We start from the raw sequence: 24320 nt of genomic DNA on the forward strand, positions 1-24320 counted from the left end.
GAGTCTTGCAGCCTTCCTAATTAGGTTCTTTTTTTGCAGAGACACCTGCTTTCACCTTAGTTTGTAAACGTAGAGTGCATATGTATGCATATAAAGCTGGATCTATCGCCAAGATTGAGTTCTTGAAAATCAAGTTTTTAGATGATCCACAACCTGTCTGTAAATATAGGTAGATCAAACGCATATTTTGTTACCCAGCAAAGCTTAAAGAATTAGGATGGCCCAGGATGATTTGATTCCATATTTTTATGTAAAGTTTTTATTTAAGTATAAAGGTACTGGTGTCTTACTCTTTTTTTTTTTTTTTTTTTTTTCCTGCCTCTTTATTTAAGGAAGCAAGGATGCACAATGAAACATAAACAAAAAACCCAAACAAAAACAACAAAACAAACCTTTGGAAAAACATGCATAAATTGATTCATCTAGAAATTAAGTCCTACCCTTGAAGGTAGGACTTTTTGGCTGCTTTACTGGAGCACTGTAATAAATGTAAAAGTTTAGAACATATAATTTAATTATCATATTCTGGTCATAAATACTTCAGGGCTGTAGTACATTTGAAATCCCAAGAGCTCTAGCTAAGGTTGCAGCTGCAACATCAATTACCATTTATCCATTCCAAGAAAGCTTTGCCTGTGCCCTTGAAACCTTTACGTTCTGGAGAGTATCCAAAAGGGAAAAAAAAAAAAAGTCGCGTCGCTCACTTGCGTTAGTGTTTCTTTCTCACTCCTGTGCGAGCTCTAAAATGGTAGCGGACGCCATTTCGGAGCGGGGAGAAGGGGTGTCTTTGGTGCCAGTGGCTCTGGAGCTGCCGGAGGCTCCTCCGAGCCTGCCCGGCGCTGGCGTGTTAATTAAAGAGAGCGCCGAGTCACCTGCGGTAGGACGCTCGTCCTCAGGTTTTGGAATAAATATCGTGCAGACTTGGAGAGATGAAAGGGCCCGATGCCCACAGGGAACCTGCGCTATTTAATATGGTGGGTTTACTTCCCATGCGCTACCTCGGGAATCTCTCCAAATTATTATTCTGTTAACATGCTATTTGTATTTGCCTATGCTCTCAGGGTTTATTTTTGTTTAATAGAGTATAATTTATGAGACATGAAACAACAGCGCTTCGAATGGTAGTCCCTGCTGCCTCTGCCTAGCAGTAGAGCGACCCAAGCTCCCTGTGAAGCCTGTTCTTAACAACACGTGTTTGTCACTGGAGCTCTACTAAACACGTGTAATTACTATATCTGCTTCTCCAGAGCGGCAGATCGTGTCAGCCAGCCCGTGGTGCTGGGGGTGTGCGTGTGCGTGAGCAGTGTTCCCGTGCCGGGGGGTGCGCGTGTCCCTTCTCCAGCAGCCGCAGCTGCCGGAGAGCGCTCGGTGTGGAGGTGCGGGCTTGGGACGGTCGTGGGAGAAGGCAGGAGCTCCTGTACATTCAAAGCTTGTCTGTGCTGGGTTTTCTAGTTAAATACTATTTCTTCGTATACTTTTGGAGAGCAGAGCTTAGGTTTGCAATTCAGGTTCTTCTTAAGACCTCTGGACTGTACAGGGATCAAAACCTCGCCAGCGCCAAGGTTTGACTGGTTCTATACAAAAATACTTACAGGAAAGGTATTCATTCCAATTTATTTTGTTTGCCAACCATAAGTGTATTTTTATACATAAAATCTTTCATAACAGATACATGTAAAGCCTTTTCTTGGTGTGAACTGAAGTCACATTTTTGTTCTGAACTCAGCCTGGATACTTTGGTCAATGTCCTTGTTATGATGTACCCGAGTTGTTGGAAACATAAGCGAAAACGTTTATGGTATTTGAGGTGACTTTATACACAACAATGAATCCTATAGTCTGCTTTAGCTGTATTAAAGGGAAGGTAAAATGTATGTTGCTCTGCAGATGGAGAGGTTAATTGTGAGACCTTGGTGCTTTAGGTATGTCTCATATTTTAAATATTTCTGTGAATTAGAATCCCAGTACTCCATTGTAAGTTAGAGATAAAATTTATCCTCATGTAGAGACAATGTCAGGAGGAGGCACGATGGTTACCTGCCCATCTGATTGTAAAATAACATGTTTCTCTGCCATGAGTTTCACCATCCAGCAATGAAGCAAATTTGGCCGCGGCCTTTCTGGGTGACTTATTCCTAATGTTGGTGTTATCTTGGTCTTGTTATAGGCATGTGCACAAAACCAGACCGTTAGTTCAAAATCTGGTTTCCTGGTTTATCAAGTCATGATATGGCATTTATCTGGGTACGTGATATAGGAAATGGTGTTAATCATCTTGGCTTTCAGAGGGGCTGTAAACCAGTAATACTGGTTGCTTTTATTCACAGGCTTTGGTTAAATACTGTAATCTGTAGTAGATTTTCAATTTACTGTGGCATCACTGGGGACATGCTTGTAATCAAGAACAGCGTTTTTACCAAAGCAGTTCAGTTTTCTGTTTTAAGTACGAAACAGGAAAGAAAACTTTTATACAGAACCTAGCTATTCTTAAGTTATTTGGAGGGCTTGTTTGTTTGTTTGTTTGTTTTGTGGGTTTGTGGGTGTTTTGTACATTCAGGCAGTCAGCAGGAATGTTTGAGTCAGCACCCCAAGACACCTTTGACTTTGGGTAAATTGCCGTGTGTTTAATGCCCACTGACAATAGTTGAGCTGTGTGCACCCTCGGCAGTGGCTGGACAAACCAAGGGCTGTGTGTGTATCTGCGTAGAGTTTGTAGGCAGCCTGGGAGGAAAACTTTGGTTCTTACCAGCTCATACCAATTTTCAGTCTCTTTAAACTTCAGTGAGTACATTGCAAGAGACAGAAGAGACTGTTGTAACCAGTGGTTCAGGTTCTCAGCAAAATGCATTTTTGAAATTATTTTCAGCTGGCAAATATACTTTTATTTTAATACTGTAATGAAAAGTATAGTGTCAGTAACGTTTTAAAATTTTTTCCTGCTTGAACTGAAAACTACTGTCCTGCCTAAGACGGTATAAAAAATAATTAGTAGTTTCTCTATTTAATGAAGAAATAAGCAAGCAATTCAAAAAATGTAATCAGTTGGTGTATGCAGCTGAGTGTTTACATTGTTCACATGGCTAGAAGATAAGAATGAGGCCCAGATGGCAATGACATTGAAAATCATTTCTTTACTGTTAGTTTGGTGATACTACTTAAACAGATAAGTAACTCGTTTTTAAGAATGTGTTAGTTCAATACTAAGGTGACTTATGCTGGAGAACCAAGACTTGCGGTGTGCAGTATTTTGTGGTCTATATCATGCAGAGCGAATGCAACTCATATTTGTGAAGCAATAGGTTAAAGGTAGGAGCAAAATGAATAGTCTTTTTACTCTGCTTTAAACTTAAATAAAGTCAAATTTTGAGCTGTTTCTTCCCACCCTAGACATATTGCATCCATTTCTTTCCTTGGAGTTAGCAGTTGGACATGAATAGCATTTTCCTAGAGGTTTTTAGGAGCCAGTTGCAAGTGTTACGGTTTTATAATTTATAATAGCACCAGGGAATACCTTAGTTGTCCATATGTCTGAAAAAAAACTTGTATTATGCATTTCCCCTGACCTTGTCTTCAGGGTAGATTTTTTTTAAAAGGTGAAAATTGCTAAGGTGACAGCTGCTTCTTTGCCTAGCAGCCCCACAGATTTCCCGAGCTGCTCCTTCCCCTGTTCTGTAGCTTGCAGCCATTTTCCTTAAATACAGTTAGTTTTTAAACTGTTAACTAAGTTCTCTTCTCATTGCATGTGTGTAACTTGGTATTGGTGCTAATTTAATTCGCATTTTTTAAAAGAATTTACCCTTCAGCAGAACTGTGCTAGGGCTGGGCACGGTTTCAGACAAAATGTGATCAAGGCTGATCATCCTAAGCTTTCATGCATTGGTAAAGAGTTGCAAGTTGTAGACTGTAAATGACTAATACTTCTGGTTGCTGAAAGTATTCGTCTCCATTATCTTACTAGAGGTTTTTTCTGTTTAATAATGTAAAGTGACAGGAAGGTTGTATATTTTTTAAATAATATTATAGTGTTAGTATGTTAGGCGAATGGGAGTATGTGCATCCTGTGTTGTATCGGGGAGGTTTTATATTCTTCACAGTAAAGATAGAAAACATTTGCTTTTTCCTCTTTCTTCTTCAGTAATGAAAGACTATGCTGGAGGAGGGTTTCTTCAGAAGCGCGAATAACTTTCTCTGCCACATCTTTCTGCTCAAATGTTTATAGCTGATTACAGAGCTGTGAGTTTCTGGCCACCCGTATCTGATATCCCAGCCGTAATAGCCCTGCCGGAGGAGCGTGGTGCTGGTGCGAGGGACTCACCCGGCCGCTGTGAGTGTGTCCCTCCACGGGGGGATGACGTGACCCACAGTGGACGGGGACCCCGAGAAAGGAAAATTCACACTGCCATACACCTTACCACACCTGACTTTAATAAAGTTTGAACCTTGAGCTTGGTTTGAAAGTCTCTGGTAAATGATTAACACAGAAATGGCTTTGGTTAAGCAACTTGGATTTCTACAGAGCTCGTTACTGTGGCTGTATCTTCTTTAAGTCTTTCCATTTTACTCCCATATGTTTCCTTGACTGGAAACAATAAATGTATCTATGCAAACAAATAGAATTAGGTTATATATAAATAGTTTCTGAAAGTACACGGGAATGGAGCTCAGTACCCTTAAACAAATAACACCTTGCCTCCCAAAATAAAATTTAATTAAAGTTGTTACAAATTTGGAACCCTTAAAATTTGGAATTTTTTTCCTCTCTCATCTGTGCTTCTTGACTTTTATTTAGATGAGATTCATAGTTTATTGGGGTTTTGTTGAGTTTAAAAACATTTCTGCAAATAACTGAAAGGTAACTTTTATTATTATATTATCTTGCAGTGTAATGTCCCTCCCTTACCTCTTCCTTAGGAAGTGGCTGTTTGTCTTTTACTATGTATAACTTTATAGGTAAAAGATTTATATTAAACCTCAAGCCAGTTTGTTGTAGCTCTTGCAGGAGTCCTTATGCACTATAATCCCTCCTGTTCTCCATGTTTCAGGCAAGCAAAATTGTGTTTTACACAACCAGGGGACTGTCAGTGTCTGGCAGCTCTCTACACAGTTAGTAAATATTGGCCTTATCTGATGTAGCCAGGCTTGAAAAGATATGCCAGAAACCCAGATTAGATTGCTGGCTACTGCTTTATTAATCAATGTAATAATTTATTTTTAGTTTTGTAAGTCATATCATCTGTTTTCTTTCTCATGTTACGTTTTCTATGGTACTGGTACAGAAAATGAGCCCTGTTTAAAAATTAAAGGTGACTGAAAAGTTTCAATGGAATATGTTTGGCACACCAGAGTTTCTGACAGTTGATGAATGTTTCCTTAAAAATGCTTTTGTTGGAAATTCGTAAGGTATAAAGAGTTTAATTTTTGTGTCTAACTTAGCTGTCTTCAAAACTATGCATAGAAAGATGTTTCCATCTTTTTCTAGTTTTAATCATTTTAGTGAAATTAAGTTCTCCAGTTACAGATTCCTTATTTAAAATCACAGGCTCCTAGCCTGTATTTCAGTGTTTAAACTGAGATCTTTAGTGTAAGAAAAGGAGCTAGCGGGCCTAAAACTTTAGAGAAAATAAGGCAACTTACAGTAACTTTTGACTGGCCAGTGATTACTGTTTTTAATAGCGGGGGTTTGTTTGTTCTTAAGGTAAGTGTTGGTTTGGGGTGTTGTTGTTGTTGTTGTTGTTGGGTTTTTTTTGCATATGACACAGCAAGTGGACAAACAATTTAATTCCTTTTTCCAAATGGATCAGTGAGCTGGGGAAAGCAAACAAACAAAAAAACCCCAACACAACAAACCAAACAACAGGAGAAAGTAATATATGTATTGCATGAAAAGAATCAAAGCTTTGTAGTCAGAATTATTTGTCTAATTAGACAGGAAAGCTGTGAGGGAGTGAAGAACCAGGTACGGGTTCTCAAGCCTGAGGTTGCCCTCTCGTCTCTGGATTCCTTCTGAAATCTTAGTGGAGCAGCAGACCTGCCCCAGCGCGAAGATGCGCATGCTGAGTGAAGCTGAGATCTGGGAAAGGCAGGAGCGCCTAAACTGTGATCCGTGTTGAACACGTGCTCCGGTTCCAGTCGTGTGGCGGGGAAGGGTCTTTTCAACCAGAGGAGCTGGGCATCACTCAGCTCAAAGCACAGCTCCGTTGACTTGAGGTTGTAGCGTGCCTTTCTTCAAAGTATGTGCCAGACCTCAAGCTGTGTGTTAAGAAGGCAGGATTTCTGAAAAGGCTGTTTTGTATTAACCAAATGCCACCACACACAGCTTTGTGATAAGAGGCAGAAGGAGATTTGAATCCTAAGCTTCCTTAACCATGAGGTTTCTTTTCCTGCAAACCCATAGCCATTAGCTTCTATCAGCAGATTTCTTCATCGGAGGCGATGGGGCCATGCAAATGGCTGCTTCTGTCATTACAGTATTCATTCCTAGAGTGTCTCTGCACTGAGGAAGGCAGACGTGCTTTGTAGAAACTAGGATGAGCGTGTACTTAAAGGTGCGTGTCTGTAAGGACATCAAATAAATGTAACTGGGTTGAATTACATTCTGCCATTACTTGGATGTTGAGTGCTGGATTGTGCAACCTCAGTATTTTATTATAGCTTTCTGCTCTTTAAAAGAAGACGACTTAATTAGGAAAAATAGAAAAGCCATCATATGGATCATAAACAGGATTACAATCTATCGGTGACTGCCACTTTAGTTGACAGACTAGCTAATGGTGGTTGTCAGCCTCTTTGTAGAGTAACAGAGTAGAAGTGTTGCAGCATTTCACAAATATTTTCTGAACGCAAAGGAGTGATGTGATGGATTTGAGTTCTTTTCCAAGTTCTGGAAAGCATTCTTTCCTGGATGAGCTTTCTTCTTCCCTTTTTCCTCAAAGTTGACTCATTCTACTTCATTCCCATTGCCAGCCTTTCTTACTGAAACCTTCACCCTTGTTCTGGTCTTATTCTTCTCTCCTTTTTCCCACAGCTATCCCAGCATGTTTGAGCTGTTGCTATGATCTTGTCTGTTTTTCACTCTTCTGCTCAGCCCTCTCTGCTCTAGCTTAGATACGAGCTAGGGGAGAAGGTGAGCTGTAACAGACTGGTTTTTTAGGGGGGGTCTACATGTACCTTACATCTTTGCATGCCTGTACTGTCTCATTTTTTTTTCCCCTAACAGAAGTAATTCTCACTTTTCTCTGGCCCCTGGTTCCATAGTGGAAGCGTGGACTTCATTGACACGTTTATTCTGGTTTGACTTTATCCTTCTGTATTCGAGTGGTAGGATTCCCACTCCTTGTCTGCTTTTATTATCAAATTCCCTCTCGATAAGAGCAAACACAACAGCAAAAGTCCTTTGAATTGCTGGACAGGCCATTTCTCAATTGCTCTCTGGGGATGGGGCATATGGAGGTGACCTGTTCAAAAGTAAAGCCTCCCAGGTGTTGGAGTGTTTTAATTTGGGCTGGAATTTTAAGGTTTTTGTGAATGAGAACTAAGTTTTGTTTTTTTTTTTCAAATGTGTGACCAAATGTGGTCAGACTTTCTTGAGGAGAGGAAAAGGAATTTTCCATGCAAAAGCCAGCCCACATACGAATGTTGAGCCCACACCAGGGAACATGGAGGTTCTGGAGAGTTTCCGAGTAAAGGCACCAAAGTCTTTAAAAAAGTGTTATTTTCTAGCTTCATCTGGAAAGTGGCTGGAAGCCTGTTGGACAAAATTTTCTGTGAAAATCACTTTAAGTTAAGCATACGGTATAGAAATGGCATTTTAAAAGTTTAAAACTTTGTGAAAATAAACTCAACAAAATGGGCCTTATAACAGGAGGTGTCGAGGCAGCCTTTAACAGGTAATGCATGAGGTTTTTGGCTATATTGTTTACACATGCTGAATAAGGTTAGCTTCTGAACTTCCGCACAACCACTGTTGGTTCAGCCCTTATGATTAGAAGCAGATCGAAGGTGATTACAATAGATTGTCTATTGTTCTAATGATGATTTTTTTGTTGTTGTTAACTAACTAACCCTTCATTTGTAGATGGCCTCTATGTTTATACAGGAAAACCAGATCCTGAAATTAGGAATATATATTCTTTTTCTAAAATGCTGGGGTGAAATGATCATTTATTGCTGTGAATATATATCAATAGATGGCTTAATTTGCACAGCTTCTTGCATAATAGTATCCCAGTTGACAACTCTGTGAGGAGACTGGAAATGAAGCTCTTGTAGGACTCAATGCAGACTGCAGGGAATGTGACAGTAATGAAAACAACATGGAATAAGAGCGTGTTTGAAGATTCAAATTTTAAAAGCTAGGATAATTGTGCAAGAAACTTGGCTTCGGAAATGCGTAAGGGAAGTAATCTTGACCTAGTCAAATAGGCTGTGAAAAATCCATACAGATTTACTTATGTTTTACAAAATTCATTGTTTAACTGTTTCAGAGTCTAGTGAACTTTGTGTGCAGAACTGTAATATTTAAGAATAAGGGCAATCATTTCTTGCAGTTACTAATATTATGTTTGCCCATATCCCACAGATCTTAATTAAAAGTATTTTTATGCCTTTTTTTTTTTTTTTTTTTTTTAGCCCTGGAATGAGATCAGATGTAAGCTCTTCTCCATCCACAACCTCAGCAACTACGGGACCACCTCCCAAGCTTTGTCTTGTTTGCTCTGATGAGGCCTCTGGGTGTCATTATGGTGTTCTTACTTGCGGCAGCTGCAAAGTGTTCTTCAAAAGAGCTGTGGAAGGTAAGACATGTTTTGATGAATTTGCTGTTTAAAAATGTAAAATCCACGTACATATCATCCACATTCAAAAGCAGTCTAATCGTAATGGAATCCATGTTTTTGCTAGAATCCTACTGGAAAATCCCATCCATTATATCACTGATCTTTTCATAGTAAATAACATTGATAATGGTGTATTATCTGAAGCATAGATTCCATTTACATTTATAAAATGCTCCCATTCACTCACAGTGTAAAAGGATGTATTGTTGTCTTGGTTTTTTGTTTCTTTTGTTTTCTTTCACTGTTGTTTTTGTTTATTTGTCCTATTTACATACAGATATTTGTGTGCATTAGTTTTGTAAAGTTTGTGATTTTTAAGTTTAATGTTAGCTGTTTTGTATATAAAACTGTACGCGAAACTTGATAAGCAAATGATAAGCACTGAGCTGCTTGGGCTCTCCATGACTCCCAACTAGTCCTGTTGGGAGTCTCCCATTTAGAGCCAGGCTCTTTATTTGAAGCAAATAATCATCTATACCTTTGATTAAAATAAGGTCACTGGGTATGCCTCAGAAGAAGTATTACATGGCAGCTGGATATATGTCATAGTGATGGTTTTACCTGTCCTCAAGCTTAAAACAAATCACAAAAGTATTGATACATGAAGAAGTCAACCCAGTAATTCCTTTTGATCAGTGATGTGACTTGCCGCATCTTATATCAACTGTATTAATGTTAAAAATGTAAGCAGGCTTGTAGCTGAAAAACTGCAACAGATTCCTCAAGGCTTACCTCCACTTTCATTTTTTATTGTTCCACAGATTATCCCAACCTTAATCCTTCCAATTAGATATCGTGGATGTTTTCAGGAGCTCTTCCAGGATCTGTTAGTTCTAGTATTCACTTTAAGGAACAAATAATTTGCTTTTGTCTCTTACAGGCATTTTTCTTATTAGGAACATATGTAAAAAGAATTTGTTTCTGCAATATCCTTTTTATTAATAGCTGCCAGGCACCTGTTAGTATACGGATCAAGCTGAGTCTGCACATTGGTTATCCAGCCTTTAGCCTGAAACCCTTTTTTGTACCTTTGTCTACACATATGTGTACTGTGATAGAAACAGTCTCAGAAACTGGAAGTATCTAGAAAATCAATATAAAATGTATTTCTTTCAGCGAAGAGTAGAATGAGAGAAGAGGAAGGCTGAAGGTGGGACAGCAACTGTGTATTTGTACGCAGTTCTTCACACAAACAGGCCTTTGTTCAAGAGCCCAGGGTGGCCAGAGCCGTCTTGTTCTAGTTCTTATTTTTGTGGTGCGTCAGAGCCCTCCTGATCCAGTTTCTCTGGTCCCAGAACCAACCCTGTTCACCTCCCAGTGTGTTACCCCCACCCTGCTGCCAGCCCAGATCTTCACCACGTCTCCCCACCTCCGCTTCCTCGCCTTGCTTCAGCTCCTCACACCTCCCCTCTGCTTCAGATTCCCCCAACACCTCTGCCTCCTGCTGCGCTCCAGCTTGTCCTTGTTCTTTGGCATTTTTAATTCCATCTCCCCAAACCCTACTTCTGTAATTTCTGACCTTTTTACACACTGGTGTGCTCAAACGAGCAAAGACTCGTTCAGTCTCGTAGTGCTTCAGAGCCCCAGGTGCTGACTTGTGCTGTGGGTGCTGCAATGTTGAAGAGTGTCCAGCCTCTCTGTAAAATGCCCCTGTTTGCCATAAATCCCCTTGGAAACATCTCCATTTGCTCACTACCAGTTTATACCAGTGTATTGTTTGTGAAGCATCTTTGATTTTTGAGCAGCAAAGATAACTGAAATGCATCCCTCTGTGCAACTGGCATGTCCTCTGGGCAGCAGTCAGACATGAAGCAGAAGGTGGCATCACCTTCCCTTCATTTTTCCACAAAATGTTCATGTGACAAGAAGGCTTTAATATAATGTAATACAAAGAAATAGTGCAGCTTTCACCTAAAAAAGGCAAGAATAGGTAAGTAGTGAATCCAAGAAACCAAACAGTACCTTCACGGAGATGAAGCTCTTTGTTAGGAAAAAAAATGGAACAGCTCAGGAAAATCTACACCTGAAGCATATGTATTGACTATGTGAAACCATGGTCTCATTGAACATCTTTGTGAGACATGAAATTGTAGTCTCTGTTCTACTACAATGATGACAGATACTCATCAGTTTATATTTCACCTGTGCATGCATGTGTATTTGTTCTATACATACTAGTATGCTAAAGGCAAACAGAATTGTGAATCATGCATCTATTTTCTAAGTTACCTTAAACACAAAGATTATACAAGGGTCAGTAAGGCTTCCTCTTCTTCAGATGAAAAAGGTAGGGATGTTCATTCAGAAAAATGTTCAGGGCTTCCTTGGAATATCAACTTGAAACACTTCACTGGAGAAGTTCAACTAAAGCCGTAGTAATGGACTCCACATACCCATAATTTTCACAGCTGACTTGAAACAAATTCCTTAACCTTCCTCTTTTTCTGTGAGAAGATTCTTAAGACTCCATTGTTAATAACTCAGTATTTGCAAAATATGTTTGTTCTTGCAATATTATGCTATCAGGAATTTGAAATACAGTGTAAAAGCCTAGGTTGTAGCTTTCTGCCCTCTAAAGAAATATGTTTCTTGATCCCTGTCTGGGAGAAGGATGTATCTTTTAGTAATACCTTTCTCTAAATAAGTTATATTGAGACATTTATTCATATAATTCAAATAATTAAGAATAGATACTACTCTTCTGTTGCCCTGCTCTTAACAGCTAATACAGTTATTTTCATTTATGTAGTTCAAGTTACCATATCTCTAGGGTCGGTTCTGCTCTGAATCTGTGAATCCGTAAAAATGTCAGAGAAACTTGGTTTGTCCAGTTCAGACTCCAAGTTAAACAAGGAGGAGGTTTCATGACTTTCAAAATGGTGAAAGCTGTGTCTATGTATCTGTAGAAGTGTTTACATGTATACTTTCAAAATGTGTTTATGAACATTACTTACATCTCTTGTGAAACTCTTTAGGGAAATCGGAAACATGCTATAATAGACAGCTTTGAGAACTGTAAGAGAAAAATAGTTTTAAAAATAGAATTTGTCTGATGTTAACAAATAGAAAATAGGACTTCTACTTAAATTTATTGGCTTTGGTGTCTAAATATGAGAAATCTGTTTGGTGTATACATATATGAAATCGTATGGATACTGATCATATTTTTGCAAGAAATGAAGTACAGTAAGTAAAGGTATTCTCTAGTCCCCAGATCCCTTAAGGTTACTGAAAGAATGAATGACTTCATCTACTACTCTAATTGTAGAGCTTATGGTTATTTTGTTTGTCTTTGTGAATACAGGGCAGCACAACTATCTCTGCGCTGGGAGAAACGATTGCATTATTGACAAAATTCGGAGGAAAAACTGTCCAGCATGCCGCTACCGGAAATGTCTTCAAGCTGGCATGAACCTCGAAGGTAACTTAAAATGTTCAAATCCCTTTTTCAATTTTGAGTCCTAGACAATAAAGGTCATGCTGCTTAAGAAGCTAAAGGAATTATTTGAGCATCACTTTAATACGTTAAAAGTAAGTACTGCATTTTACGGTGTGTATGAGCATTTTAATGAAAATCAAGATTTTTCTGTTACACTTCCCTAACCGTACTCAATTGCGCTCTCTCAGTATGTTCAGCAGAAGCAAGTCATACACACAGAACAGGGCTATTTTTTTTTTTTTTTTTATTCCTGCCAGCACATACATCTTGTTGCTTTTTCACTGAATCTGAGACAGCAGAACTCTAGAACTCCTGTAGGGAAGTGTGATGCCTGTCCATCCTTACTCAGGAGAGTGACCTGACACTGAAACTGCAGATGAGAGGGAAAGCCCAGAGACACAGATCTAAAGTTGGAGTGGGGCTTATATCTTCAAGATGAACAAAAGGAAATTATTTTTGTTCATGCTGTGGATTCTTCTTAAACGTCTGTCAGAATCTCTCTGGAAAAGACAGGTTAAATAAATAAATGTAAATGTACCAGTACATATTTGTTCTCTGCTAACTCCTGTATGGCTTATGAGAAACTGAAAACCACATCGACTAGAGATTTAGCAGCAGTTGTAAAATGGCATAAAACATTTTTATTAGTGTCAGCTACATTTTATGCTTGATATTTTTTCCTTGAGCTGTAGAGATTAATACAGTATTTACTAGCATAGTTATCATGGTGATACTTGTATAATCAAAATTGTCAGATAAAATAAAAATGTCAAAAATGTATTTGTCAGATACAAATATGAACAGTTTCATTTCAGTCAGTGATAATATCCTTTGGTAAAATGTAAGTGGTGAATTATGTTAAAGGGATAGATGATACGCATATTGGAGTCCCTGTTAGCACATCCTTTCTTCCTCTTCTGCTTCCAACCTCTATCAGGAGGACGAATCAGCAGTTTTTCTGCCCTGCAGGTGTCTCGACGTGCCCCTTCCTTCAGAGCAAAGGGAAAAAACCCAACAGTCTGAAATGCTTCCCCTCCCATGACATGCTTGCAAGTACATCCCATACTTCATGGTAGAGATTTGCAGGGAAGAGAGGAGGTTGCTGGTCAGTTTGTTGAGGTGTTACTGTGATCTGTGTGCAGGGTGTGAGGTTACATCCTTTAATAGCCAAAATCTACAATAGTGGGTTCTAAAATAAATCCTTAAAGTACATGAGGTTGTCAGCGAGTGTCTCCCTGGAGCTAGATTTAGCTTTTAGACACTCCCAGTGGGCTGAACCTTGCAACTTCAGAGATAATAGCAGGGTAGTCCACTTGCCTACTCTTGGTGTCCGATGGTGGAAAGATGCAATACCCTGCCAGGGCTGGTGTGGCCAGTACCAAGTAGAGGTAACAGCAAAGCCTAAAGAAAATTTAGAATAATGCAAAACCCCACAATTTTCACTTTCGGGTAGGAAAGAATACATTTTGTTTTAAGACTTGTTTCTACTTTTTTCTCTCCATAGTTGTGTTCAAAATACATCTATTCATATATCTAACTATATGAATAAAGCACCTTACTATGTATATTACTCTATAATAGTAAGCCTTTCCGCATCAATTTATGTGAACTCTTTTTAAAGTAGACACCTATATAGCTATCTCAGGCTCTAGGACATGTTATTTGAGTTGCCTTTCTGCACCAAAGAAAATTAAAATTGAATGACGTCTGATACTTGCCACTTTTCCACATGTAGTTTGGAGCCCTTCCAACTATAGTTTGTTTGCCTGAATTTTGGCACAGAGAATCCTAGAGAATAGTGACTTTCTGGAGGACGGATATTGTTATATAAGTTGTTGGGAAAAGGAAAGGGGGTGGGCTTTTATGACTGAGAGGGAAAAGAGATCTAGAAACTCAGCAGTGCAAAAATGGAACAACCTAAGGTAGTGTGAAGCAGGGAAAAACAACCATGAAAACGGCGATTTATTGGACAGATCTGAACAGATGGTGAATTGGTCATACAGAACTCATAGAAAAGAAAACTGGAAGGCAGCATAAGGTGTAGAAGAGACTAAAAAAGAGTTCCTTTTATCTTGGCTATTTTAGGGTCACAGTTCAGGAATTACTGTTGTTTAAAAGATAATTAAATTTGCATACTTTTTAGACAGTAATTTCTTTTTGAAAAGTCATCAGGTGTATCCTCGGTGCGTAAATAATGGTTATGAGCAAACCAGTTAATGAATAGCAAGAGATCAAAATATCCTAGCATGTCAGTCTGAAGGGCCCTTTCACTTAGCCTTACTTGCCAGTAGATTTCTTCCATGAATCTGTCCAGTCACGTTTTGAATATCTGTAGGTTCTACTACCAGCAGTGAATTTCACTGTTAAGTATTGGGTAGAAGACTAACTTATTTATAAATAAATAAATAGAATTTACCATGCAGTATTTTAATTCTTACCGGCTCTTCTGCTTAGAAAAAAGTGGCTCCTTGTACAGTAGAAACGTGTTAGTTGATAATTTTCTATTATAGTCTGGTTTATCATCAGTCATACCTTTGTCCCTACTTACCACCCTTTTCTGGAACTTTCTTGTTTCTATTACATGGGTTTTTTGCATGTAGGGGACTGGAGAAACATAAAACTATCAAGCTGCAGGTACCAGAGATTTATACAGTAGAATAATGATATTTAGTACTGTAGCCTTTATTTCTTTGAATTTTCATTTCCGCTTTCATCGTTAATTGACCCAAGGCATTACTTGGCACCCTTTCTGATGTGTTTGAAAAAAAGATCTATTGTTGGGTTTTATGCTTGTAAAAAGTAATCTCATAATTTTTTTGGCCTTTCCGACTGCATTTTATAGTTGGCCATTTATGGGGTTTTTCTGTCATCTTCATTTTGAATTTATTTCGATTTTTTGAAGGATCTCTTCCACTTTCTAATAATATTCATTGCCCTGCTCTGTAAGTGCAGTGTTTTTTGTCATTCTAAATCCCATTTCAGAAGTGAAGTGCATCGTCTCCATGTCTATCTGGCAGTTCTTGGTCTTCAGCATGGTGGTGGGAACATTTCATCACCTCCCAGGATGGTGAACTGCCTGCGTGGTTCAGGTGCACAGGCCATCTGCCCAATGGGCAGGAAATGTGTGCAGTAAAATAGGAAGCCTGTACAACCTTGTTGGATGCCAGACTGCAGGGGGGTGGGGTTTGGGGGAGTTGTTTGTTTTTAACAGAAAACCTTGGATGCTTTTATTTCCATGCCAAGTTTATCTGTATGGATTATCTTCTGTAATTTGCACTAAGGAGCTGGTTTTAAATTTGTGGTATTTTTATATTTGAAAATAAATTGTAAAGAAGTACATTATCTCAGCATTCTTTTTTTGTGAGTTACAACTATATATCGAAGTCAGGTCTGGTAGCATAGCCTAATAAAAATTCTTGCATAATACTTGTCTTATCAGATATATTTCTTTTGATTATAATTTTACCAGACTTTCTGGGCTGGAAATACTCCATACCAGGTGTCTGCATTAAGCTGAAGGCATGTGCATGTAAATTTAAGTCAAAGGAGTTTGTTTGCTTTTGAGAACAAGGATAATGGGGCAAAAAATGCCAGAATATTGAACGGATTTGGAGCAGCCATTTCAAAATTTAGATGAGAATAGCAAGAAGCTTTTTGCTCCAAGGAAGTAACTGTTGCTATTCCCCCATGACAGTCTTGGCAAATGTGGCCAGTGTATAAGCCTCTGGGAAACTGCAATTTATACAGGGTCCATAGAGAATTTCTTATCTTTAGCAGTTAGTTTCTGAAGTCTCTGTCCTAGCCAGTGGGAGAAAAGGGGTCAGGAGGGGGATTTTATGTGTTGTTAAGCTACAGAGTTGGTGCATTTCTGATGATGAGAGATTCTGAATAGGTCAGTAGAAACTTTGACTGTGAAACCACATTACATGATGCTTTTATGTGCTACGGATTTATCTCGGAAGTTCCAGAACAGAAATCAATTAATTAATTGAGACACAGGAAAAGAACTGGGTTTCATTTTGGTCTCCGTTAAATAGTGTGTTGAGTGTAGCAGACTGCATCCAGGAGAGCTGAAAGCCAAGTAGGAGACTCCATTACTGACAATATGCTAATAAAATTGTTGCTCCAACTTTTTGAGTTAACATCTCTGTGTGATGTTTTATTTGTTTGGCAAATGAGTTTTATGGTTTAATTACGCAGCAATGATTTATATGCAAGCGAGTTGGCAAGAGAAAAATCTCCTTCGGCCCAGCATTTTCAAAAAAATGTTTTCCCTGGCTTGAGAGATTGAGTAACTTCTTACCCATTAAATGTATTTGTTTTTTACTTTCTTCTGCATGTTTTCCCTACTTGATATTTTAAGGAACTTAAGTGTGCAGTCCTGCAAATATTTCCAGACAGGTGTCATGCTGTCACATGAAGTTTCACTGAAATTTTTCATGTAATAGAAATCGTAGGATCAGGCCTTGTATTGTAGGATCAGCCTTGTAACGTACCTGCAGACTTTATTTAACATTTTGAAACATTAACATAAATGTGACTTTAATTAAAACAGAAAATAAACTTATTTTCAAGGGGAGTTTACTTAGAATTAATGTGAAATTACTTACAGTTCTATGAAAAAATGCTTTAAAAGTTTCAATTGCCTGATCTACAACTGCAGGAAAACAAAAGCAGCATTTCCTCTGTTAGGTTTTTATTGCTGTGTGGTCACTTTCCATTATCTAACCTGTGCCTTACCAAAACTTTCCTAGCTCGAAAAACAAAGAAGAAGATAAAAGGAATTCAGCAGACTAACGTAACAGGAACGCGGGATGTTTCTGAAACACCTGGAAACAAGAGCATCGTTCCTGCGTCCCTGCCGCAGCTGACCCCGACCCTGGTTTCTCTGCTGGAAGTGATTGAGCCGGAGGTGCTGTACTCGGGCTACGACAGCACGCTGCCGGACTCCAGCTGGCGGATACTGTCAACTCTCAACATGCTGGGAGGACGGCAAGTAGTAGCTGCAGTAAAGTGGGCAAAGGCAATACCAGGTAATATGCAAATACATTCGTTACAAAGTGCAGTCTTTTTATTGTACTTAAAGTCTGTCTTCGTATTTGGTGTCCTTTGAAGCCTTCACAGATGAAGTTTTAGTAGTATCTGAGCTAATTCGTCTCTCAAATACTTTTGGAGTGGAGAAGCAGAAAAAAATGCAGATGCAAAAATTTATTTACTGTAGTTACAAATTAGGTCATTTTACTTGAACCCTTTGACCATTGAGTGTTAAAATTTATATTCAAATGGAGATGTGTTTTTAAGAGTAATATAGAGAACTATTTTTATTAGCTCTAGCTGCACCTCTTAGATAATTCTTCTTGAATATTTTTGGCAATGATGTTCTCTTGACTTTAATACACTGGTGCTGCTGTACTGGCTTGTCTGGGTCTGCATTCATGGATGGTTCTTTTTTTACTACCCCTCACCGTATCTGTAGTTTCTTCTTGACTGGCCGTAGGCATTTCAGTGTCCAGTCCCATAGTGGAAGTCAAGATGTTAATTTTCTCTCAAGCACTGTAGCTACATGATTAAACTGCCTGTCACCCGGGGAATGTGGAAGGTTTGTTGCTATTTTGGCTCCCACCTGAAGACACAGCTAGCAGTTGCCTTATAGGAGAAGTGGTGTCAAATCAGCCTTGGACATAATGCATCCTGTAGTATGCCATTGGGAAAGGCCAGGGCCGAAAGTAAAGCTGAAGATCTTTTTATTCCTGACAGAACAAAGGCTAGTGTTTTTCTCCCTTTCACTTCTACTCAGTACCGTTAACTACCTGATTTCAAAAACCCTAGCAAAAACACCTCCATAATGCATATGATGCCCAAGAATAACATCACATAACAGGTCTGCAAAGAAAAGAAAAAAAAAAAAGTCTGATAATGAAATTTATGAGTCATAATGGTGTCTCTTTTGAGACAGAGGAAGTAAATTAATAGTAGGAAAGAAAGGCTAGTAAACTCAAATATATGTTCAGCAGAGATGTGAATAGAGAGATTTGTATGTCTGTCAGGGCTTTTCTGCAATGGGGAATTACGCTGAATTAGCTAAGGTCTATATTAGGAAAACTTCACGTGCATGTGCTTTCTTCTGGGATAAGTCTTTAGGAGACCATCTGGTATTTGCAAATACAAATTTAGATACCATTTTTATAAAGCAGTTCTGTGTTCATAATCTCTTCTGAACAGTTTCCCTAATTAGACAAACCCTGCAGGTTAGAACGTAGCTCTTAATGAAAATGCCAGTCTTCTCTGTAATAATTCTATTAATAGGAACTATTCTTATCATTTTTTTATCTTCTTCTTTTTGGTTGCTAAGGTGGTTCTTCATGAGTATTTAATTTGTATATACTTCTGCTAGTTGAACACCATCAGACATACTAACAGTAAGCCAGCATTGGTTGCCAAACCCTTTAGTTGGGATTTCAAAACAACCTTTTCCTGAGGAGGGTTTGAGCAAAGATTTCAAGATTGGATCCAGTAAGTTTGAAATAACTTTGAAACACTTTGCTTGTATTTTAGGGGTAGTAAATAGTAGTTACAGCTGTCTCCAAAGCCAGAAGCTTTTTTTGAAGTGATTAAACATATCAAGTTTTGTTATATATCAGTCTACTGAATGCTATCTATTTACACATCTTCAGGAAGCAGCACTGTTACGAGCTCTTTAGATGTCAGATACTTAATGAAATTAAATAAAATCAACTTGAATTCAGACTTTAGTAATGATTCAATATGGTACAGTATTTTCTTGTTAAATGTAGGCAGGACCTAATAGGAACTAGTGTTGCAAATTAAAAGCTGCCTACATTTTAAGACTGTTTAAGAGACCAATTTTCAGATTTTACACATTTCCTCATTGTTTAATTGGCTCTGTCCACGCTACATGTTCTTGTGAGATTAGCAGCAGTTAATGATGGTAACTAATGCAATCATATTTTGTAAGTTCAGGGTACAATTGTTGTTGAGTAAGAACAAAATTTGACGTTAAACCATTTATTGTCTAGTGGACTGCTCTCACAAACAGTAAAATATACTGTTATTTTTGGAAGATAGCCTGCAAAATTATAGTTTATATTGAATACAATTGTTGTCTTTTGTAATCTATCTAACTGACCATCAGTTCCAGATAAGCACATGCGTATACTCTGATTTTTTTTTTTTTTTTTTTTTTTAAATGTTACATCCCCTTTTACTACATGTAGTACCTACCATGAATTATCCATCTGGTACTCTGTCCGTCCAGAATGTAACTAACATCATGGCTGTCAGGGGCCAGAGCTTTCAGTGTGCATGCAGTTTTGTAGATGGGGTGCTGAGAATTTATTTTTGAATGTATATAGGTTAAGTGTGAATATAATGTATAATGCAAAGTTCAAGAGTTACTCTTTCTGTTGCTCTCTTTGGCCTATTTTTCTGTGTTATATATGTTTTGTATGGTTGACAGTTACACATTCAAACCAGCTCAGGGTTGAGTTATACTGGAGCTTTCTATTCAAACCTTTCAAGTCTCGTATGTAGTCATATTGTCCAGAAGACATAACTGGAGTCCTATGGTTACGAACACTTCATTTCTACTTATGCAAAATTTTGAATAGGCAAAGGATTCCTTAGTGGTATGCTAAGTATATGAATGTAACTTTAGTAGCTGGAAGATGTCACTGAAATTTTGCACCCCTTTTAAAGTGCGTTTTTGTCGTCCAGCAAGAACATTCTCATAAGAAACCTCTTACTGTTCTCATTTCTTTTTTTCTTCTGCCAAAAATCTAATCTAAAATACTTGACTGGATCAATCAGATGATTGTAATATGGCAAGAAATTTTGTTGTTGTTTCAGGTACAGTGATCGCAGTTACAGAAATTTTTATGAAATGCACTTTTAAAAGTGGTAATCTACATTGGTAATACAGAAGTTGTACTGATGATAACCATGGTCCTTTTCCAAGTTATGGGAGGTTTTTTCTTATTTTTTGCAACTGGTACTGTCACACCTCAATTTTTATTTTTCCAGGTTTCCGAAATTTACATCTGGATGACCAAATGACCCTTCTGCAGTACTCATGGATGTTCCTAATGGCTTTTGCTTTAGGATGGAGATCATATAAACAATCAAATGGAAATCTCCTGTGCTTTGCACCAGATCTGATTATTAACGAGTAAGTAAGACATGAGTCATTTTCCAGGTTTCCTGGGATGATACAAGACTCCGCGCAGTATTTCTGGGTTTTGCACTTGAGAGGTGAATCACTGGGTAGCAAATTCTTGCAGAGATCACAAATCAGTCTGTCATTTGCAACTTGTTTTTCTTTTAGCAGATTGTTTAGCGTTTTTAAGTAAGTCAAATGAAAGAAAGGTATTTTAGATATTAAGTGTATTTATATCAAGAAGTTTTTGTGGGAGATGTTTGTACTGAAATGTTCCATATTGTGACTGTTCCTGCACCATTCATTATAATCATTCCTTTTATCAGAGCCAGCACAGTTGAAGCAAAAAATATATCTGTGATGGAGAGAAAAGTTTGGCAAATTGCATAATGTTCTGTATGTTTATTGTATAAAAGTGATAGTATGGTCCTACCAGTTTCACAGAGTTCTTGATCAGTTAAACATTTATATCTGAGCCTGATTAAAATCTGGCTAAAAAGACAAGGTTACAAATGGAGAAACTAGCCTGATTTCTATTTTCTTGTTGAACTTTGTTGTCAATTTTTGAGAAAAGTTGAATTTGCTAGAATATTTGGACATCTTTTTTCTTGCACTGTGCATAATTTTCCTTGTATTTTTCGAATTCGTGTTGTGCAGTAATTCTGTGTCGCAGAGGAGTGAAAGAGGGAATTCAGGATTGTTGAGGTGATGGGCGGAGGGCTTAATTGGAGTTGCAGTGGGGATAAACATTTTGCACAGAAATATGCATAGTTATATTACTTTCTATACACTATTTCAAAGGTATAGTAGCAGATCAGTTTAGGTTATGCCTTTCTGCCTCCAGTCTGGAAAGCAAATGTTTCGTCTAAACCCTCTCCTGTAGGGATGTATTTGGGAATCAGTCCCGATGGACTGTCACACTCTCCCACCTTTTACTTTGAAGCCATTTAGCAACTGTGTCCTTTAGCTGATATTTTAAAAAGCAGCTGCTTCAAGCAGGTGGAAGAGTGTCTACGTAGTCTGTAACAAACCTTTCAAGTTATCTTTCAGTCTTGTAATTCCAGTGATGCTAGCAGTAGTCATAAAGCCTGTCAGGGCATTCTGTCTGTATTTTAAATTAGTTGCTGAAAATATTCTGTGGATGTAAATCTTTGAGGTTGCTGGCCAGAGCCATTCAAAATCTAGGTTACCCATCTGCAGATTCCTATTAATATGATGCTATCACTACGGGTTTGCCATTTCTTTTTTCATGAAATGGCTTAGTCCATTTGTGGGAACTAAAACTAATAAATACAATTACACGGGGCCTTTGACATATACAATCAAAAAACTTTTTTAGCATCACAATTTCACTGACAATAATTTAAAAAGTGATGCAAGTGATAAGGTTTTATTCATGTCTCTGCTTTCATGTCTTTAAAATGACGGCAATACTAATACCCTTTGGCCTGCTTTGAGACAGTAGTCTTAATATTTTTGTTCCTATTGCACTTCAGTATCAGATCTCCCAAATCTTTTCTCTGTTTAAAAAAAAAAAAAATTGTTGCATTTGCTATGAGATTAGCCATTTACATTTCAGACTAATTCTTTTTCATGTTTATTTTTTGCCTTTATTTTTTACAATGTAAATATTTGTCCAGAATTTTATAAACTGTAATCATTTCTTTAAAATAATAATTTTTCAAAAAAAGGTGAGGAGCAGATGCCAGGCAAGGGCCCATCTGTGTACTTACGTTTATTAAAGTTCTTAGAATGTGTCTCTGGAGTAAAATAGTCTCTGTGTGGTGGAATTGAAATAATTGATGGTTGTGACTAATAAGCCTAATAACATCTAATTTGCTTTAAGTCAGAGGTCTCCTGCTGTTTTATCAATGGGTCAAAACCACAGAGCTTTACAGCTAAGTATATGTTGGTACTCTTAAAAACAAAAACAAAAAAAACCAAACAAACAAACAAAAAAAAACCCAACCAACAAACCACCACCACCACCCCACCCCACCACCCCCCGCAGAAAACCCACGTGCAAGGGTAATCCTATTATACTAAATATTAATTCTCAAATTCATTCTAGTTACAGTTTTGGTACATAAATTGTTTATCAAAATGACACTTGTTTTCAATAAAACATGTAGACTGAGCGAACTGCAATTTCTTCTCCAGTGTGCTACAGGTTCCCCATAAAACTCTCTAGTCATAACTTTTTATGTACCATTCATCAATAAAATACAGCCACCTCCATGTTAAATGTGACCACTACTGAATAATACATAAAACCACCACGTAAGCTGTAAGAAGCTTACGAAGCGCAGTACCGCAGGGAAGGGCAGAGGGGCAATGCCATTGGGGAAGCCTTGCTGGTACTAAAATGTTTGGTAGGGCAAGAGAGACATCATGGACATCAAGAAAAAAAATGCACTTGGATTTAAATGATCAGATGTGTCCACTCTCTCTGCTTGATACATCATTCAAAAGATAGTACTGTGGTACATAACATCCCCTAAAAACCATTCAGGGGTTTGATATGCATCTCAGTGATCTTTCACCCAACAACTCCTTTCCACCCCTCACCCTCCCACCACCCCTAAAGCTCTTGCTTAATGTTTTAGGTATGCTAGAAATAGGTCCAAGGTAGAGTAATAAGTTAAGTTTATTTGATGTAAGAATCAGATATTTATTAAAACACATTAACAATTAGAAAATAAATAGGTAAGGTAGCATCCTATAAAAGTCAAAACAACTCTATTATTTGATAATCTAAAAACAAATGTAATATTTAATATCATTACAGTGAATTCTCTGGAATAATAGGAAAAAAGTGAGTTTTCCTCATAAATTTTAAAGCTTGATTCCACTAAATACAGTTATGCATAGGTGTTGTGTGTGTAACAGAATCAGAACCTTCATTTTGATTGTCTGAAATCTAGGATCATGGTCACTTTTACAGTTAACTGAAGCCGTCTGCATCAGATTTTTGGCTTCCTGTTCAGCAGTTTCAGATTTCTGCGTGCAGATAAAGAGGTATAAGTTGTTCAAACTTGTAATTTTTGAGATCTGCAAATGACATTTTTACAGGTCTCTTCTTTATATGAACGTTTTTCATTTGTAACTAAGAATTTGTTCTGGCTTCATACCTATTAATTGCAGTTTCAAAGCATTATTTCAGTGGAGGATTAGAACAAAACTATAAGTCTTTACCCATACTGTGCTAGAATACAATAATTCCAGAAGGTCTTCCGTCTCTTCAAGCCACAGCCTTTAGATTGATGATGTACTTGTTTTTCTTAAATGGAAGTATAAACAAGTTGAGGAGTTGGCAAAAACTTGCAAGCCTCACGTGAGCCCTTCGTGCAGACTTGTATCGTTTCAGCCTTAACAAAATAGTGGCAAATATTGACATGGATGGGTTTTCAATTCTGTTGTGTAGTTTGAGTTTACGCATCAAACAAAATTGTATGTATCACATTATGCTATGTGATAAACATCGCACTGTGTATATGGAATTACACATACTCGAATCTCAATTAGTATGATTTTTTTAAAATATATTTAGCCTACTTTTCACCCCCCAAATTCCTTTACTTTTACTTACAAACAATTGACCTTCAGAAGGGTTGTAAGAAAAGTATAGGCGTTATTACGTACAACGTAAATCAAGAAGTGGAACAGACAAGCATCTTATAATCACGTTATTTCTTTATATTTCTTTGTATCTTCATTACAGCAATAAACTAAAGTTGGTCTCAAACCACTTCCACTGTGCCACTGTTACCTGTAGCTTGCAGCAGCACAATGCAGGTGAACTATTCAGGAATGTGAATGCAGGATAAGTTACTGAGTAGTGGTTGCAGAGAAGTCAGTAATACTTTATATCTGC

At 37.8% G+C, this 24320-nt stretch overlaps 1 protein-coding gene across 4 annotated transcripts in view; it reads left to right on the top strand.

Annotated features, from left to right (window-relative positions):
- NR3C1 (nuclear receptor subfamily 3 group C member 1) overlaps window positions 1-24320 on the top strand; it is a 73790-nt gene that overhangs the window by 35108 nt on the left and 14362 nt on the right. For all 4 annotated transcript variants that reach the window (XM_052816281.1, XM_052816280.1, XM_052816283.1 and 1 more), the window contains 4 exons: window positions 8629-8792; window positions 12139-12255; window positions 17028-17306; window positions 20314-20458. In XM_052816281.1, coding sequence (XP_052672241.1) covers window positions 8629-8792; window positions 12139-12255; window positions 17028-17306; window positions 20314-20458 — 705 coding nt within the window. The remainder of the gene's footprint in view (window positions 1-8628; window positions 8793-12138; window positions 12256-17027; window positions 17307-20313; window positions 20459-24320) is intronic.

The sequence above is a fragment of the Harpia harpyja genome, chromosome 20 (assembly GCF_026419915.1).
Source record: "Harpia harpyja isolate bHarHar1 chromosome 20, bHarHar1 primary haplotype, whole genome shotgun sequence".
Lineage (NCBI taxonomy): Eukaryota > Metazoa > Chordata > Aves > Accipitriformes > Accipitridae > Harpia > Harpia harpyja.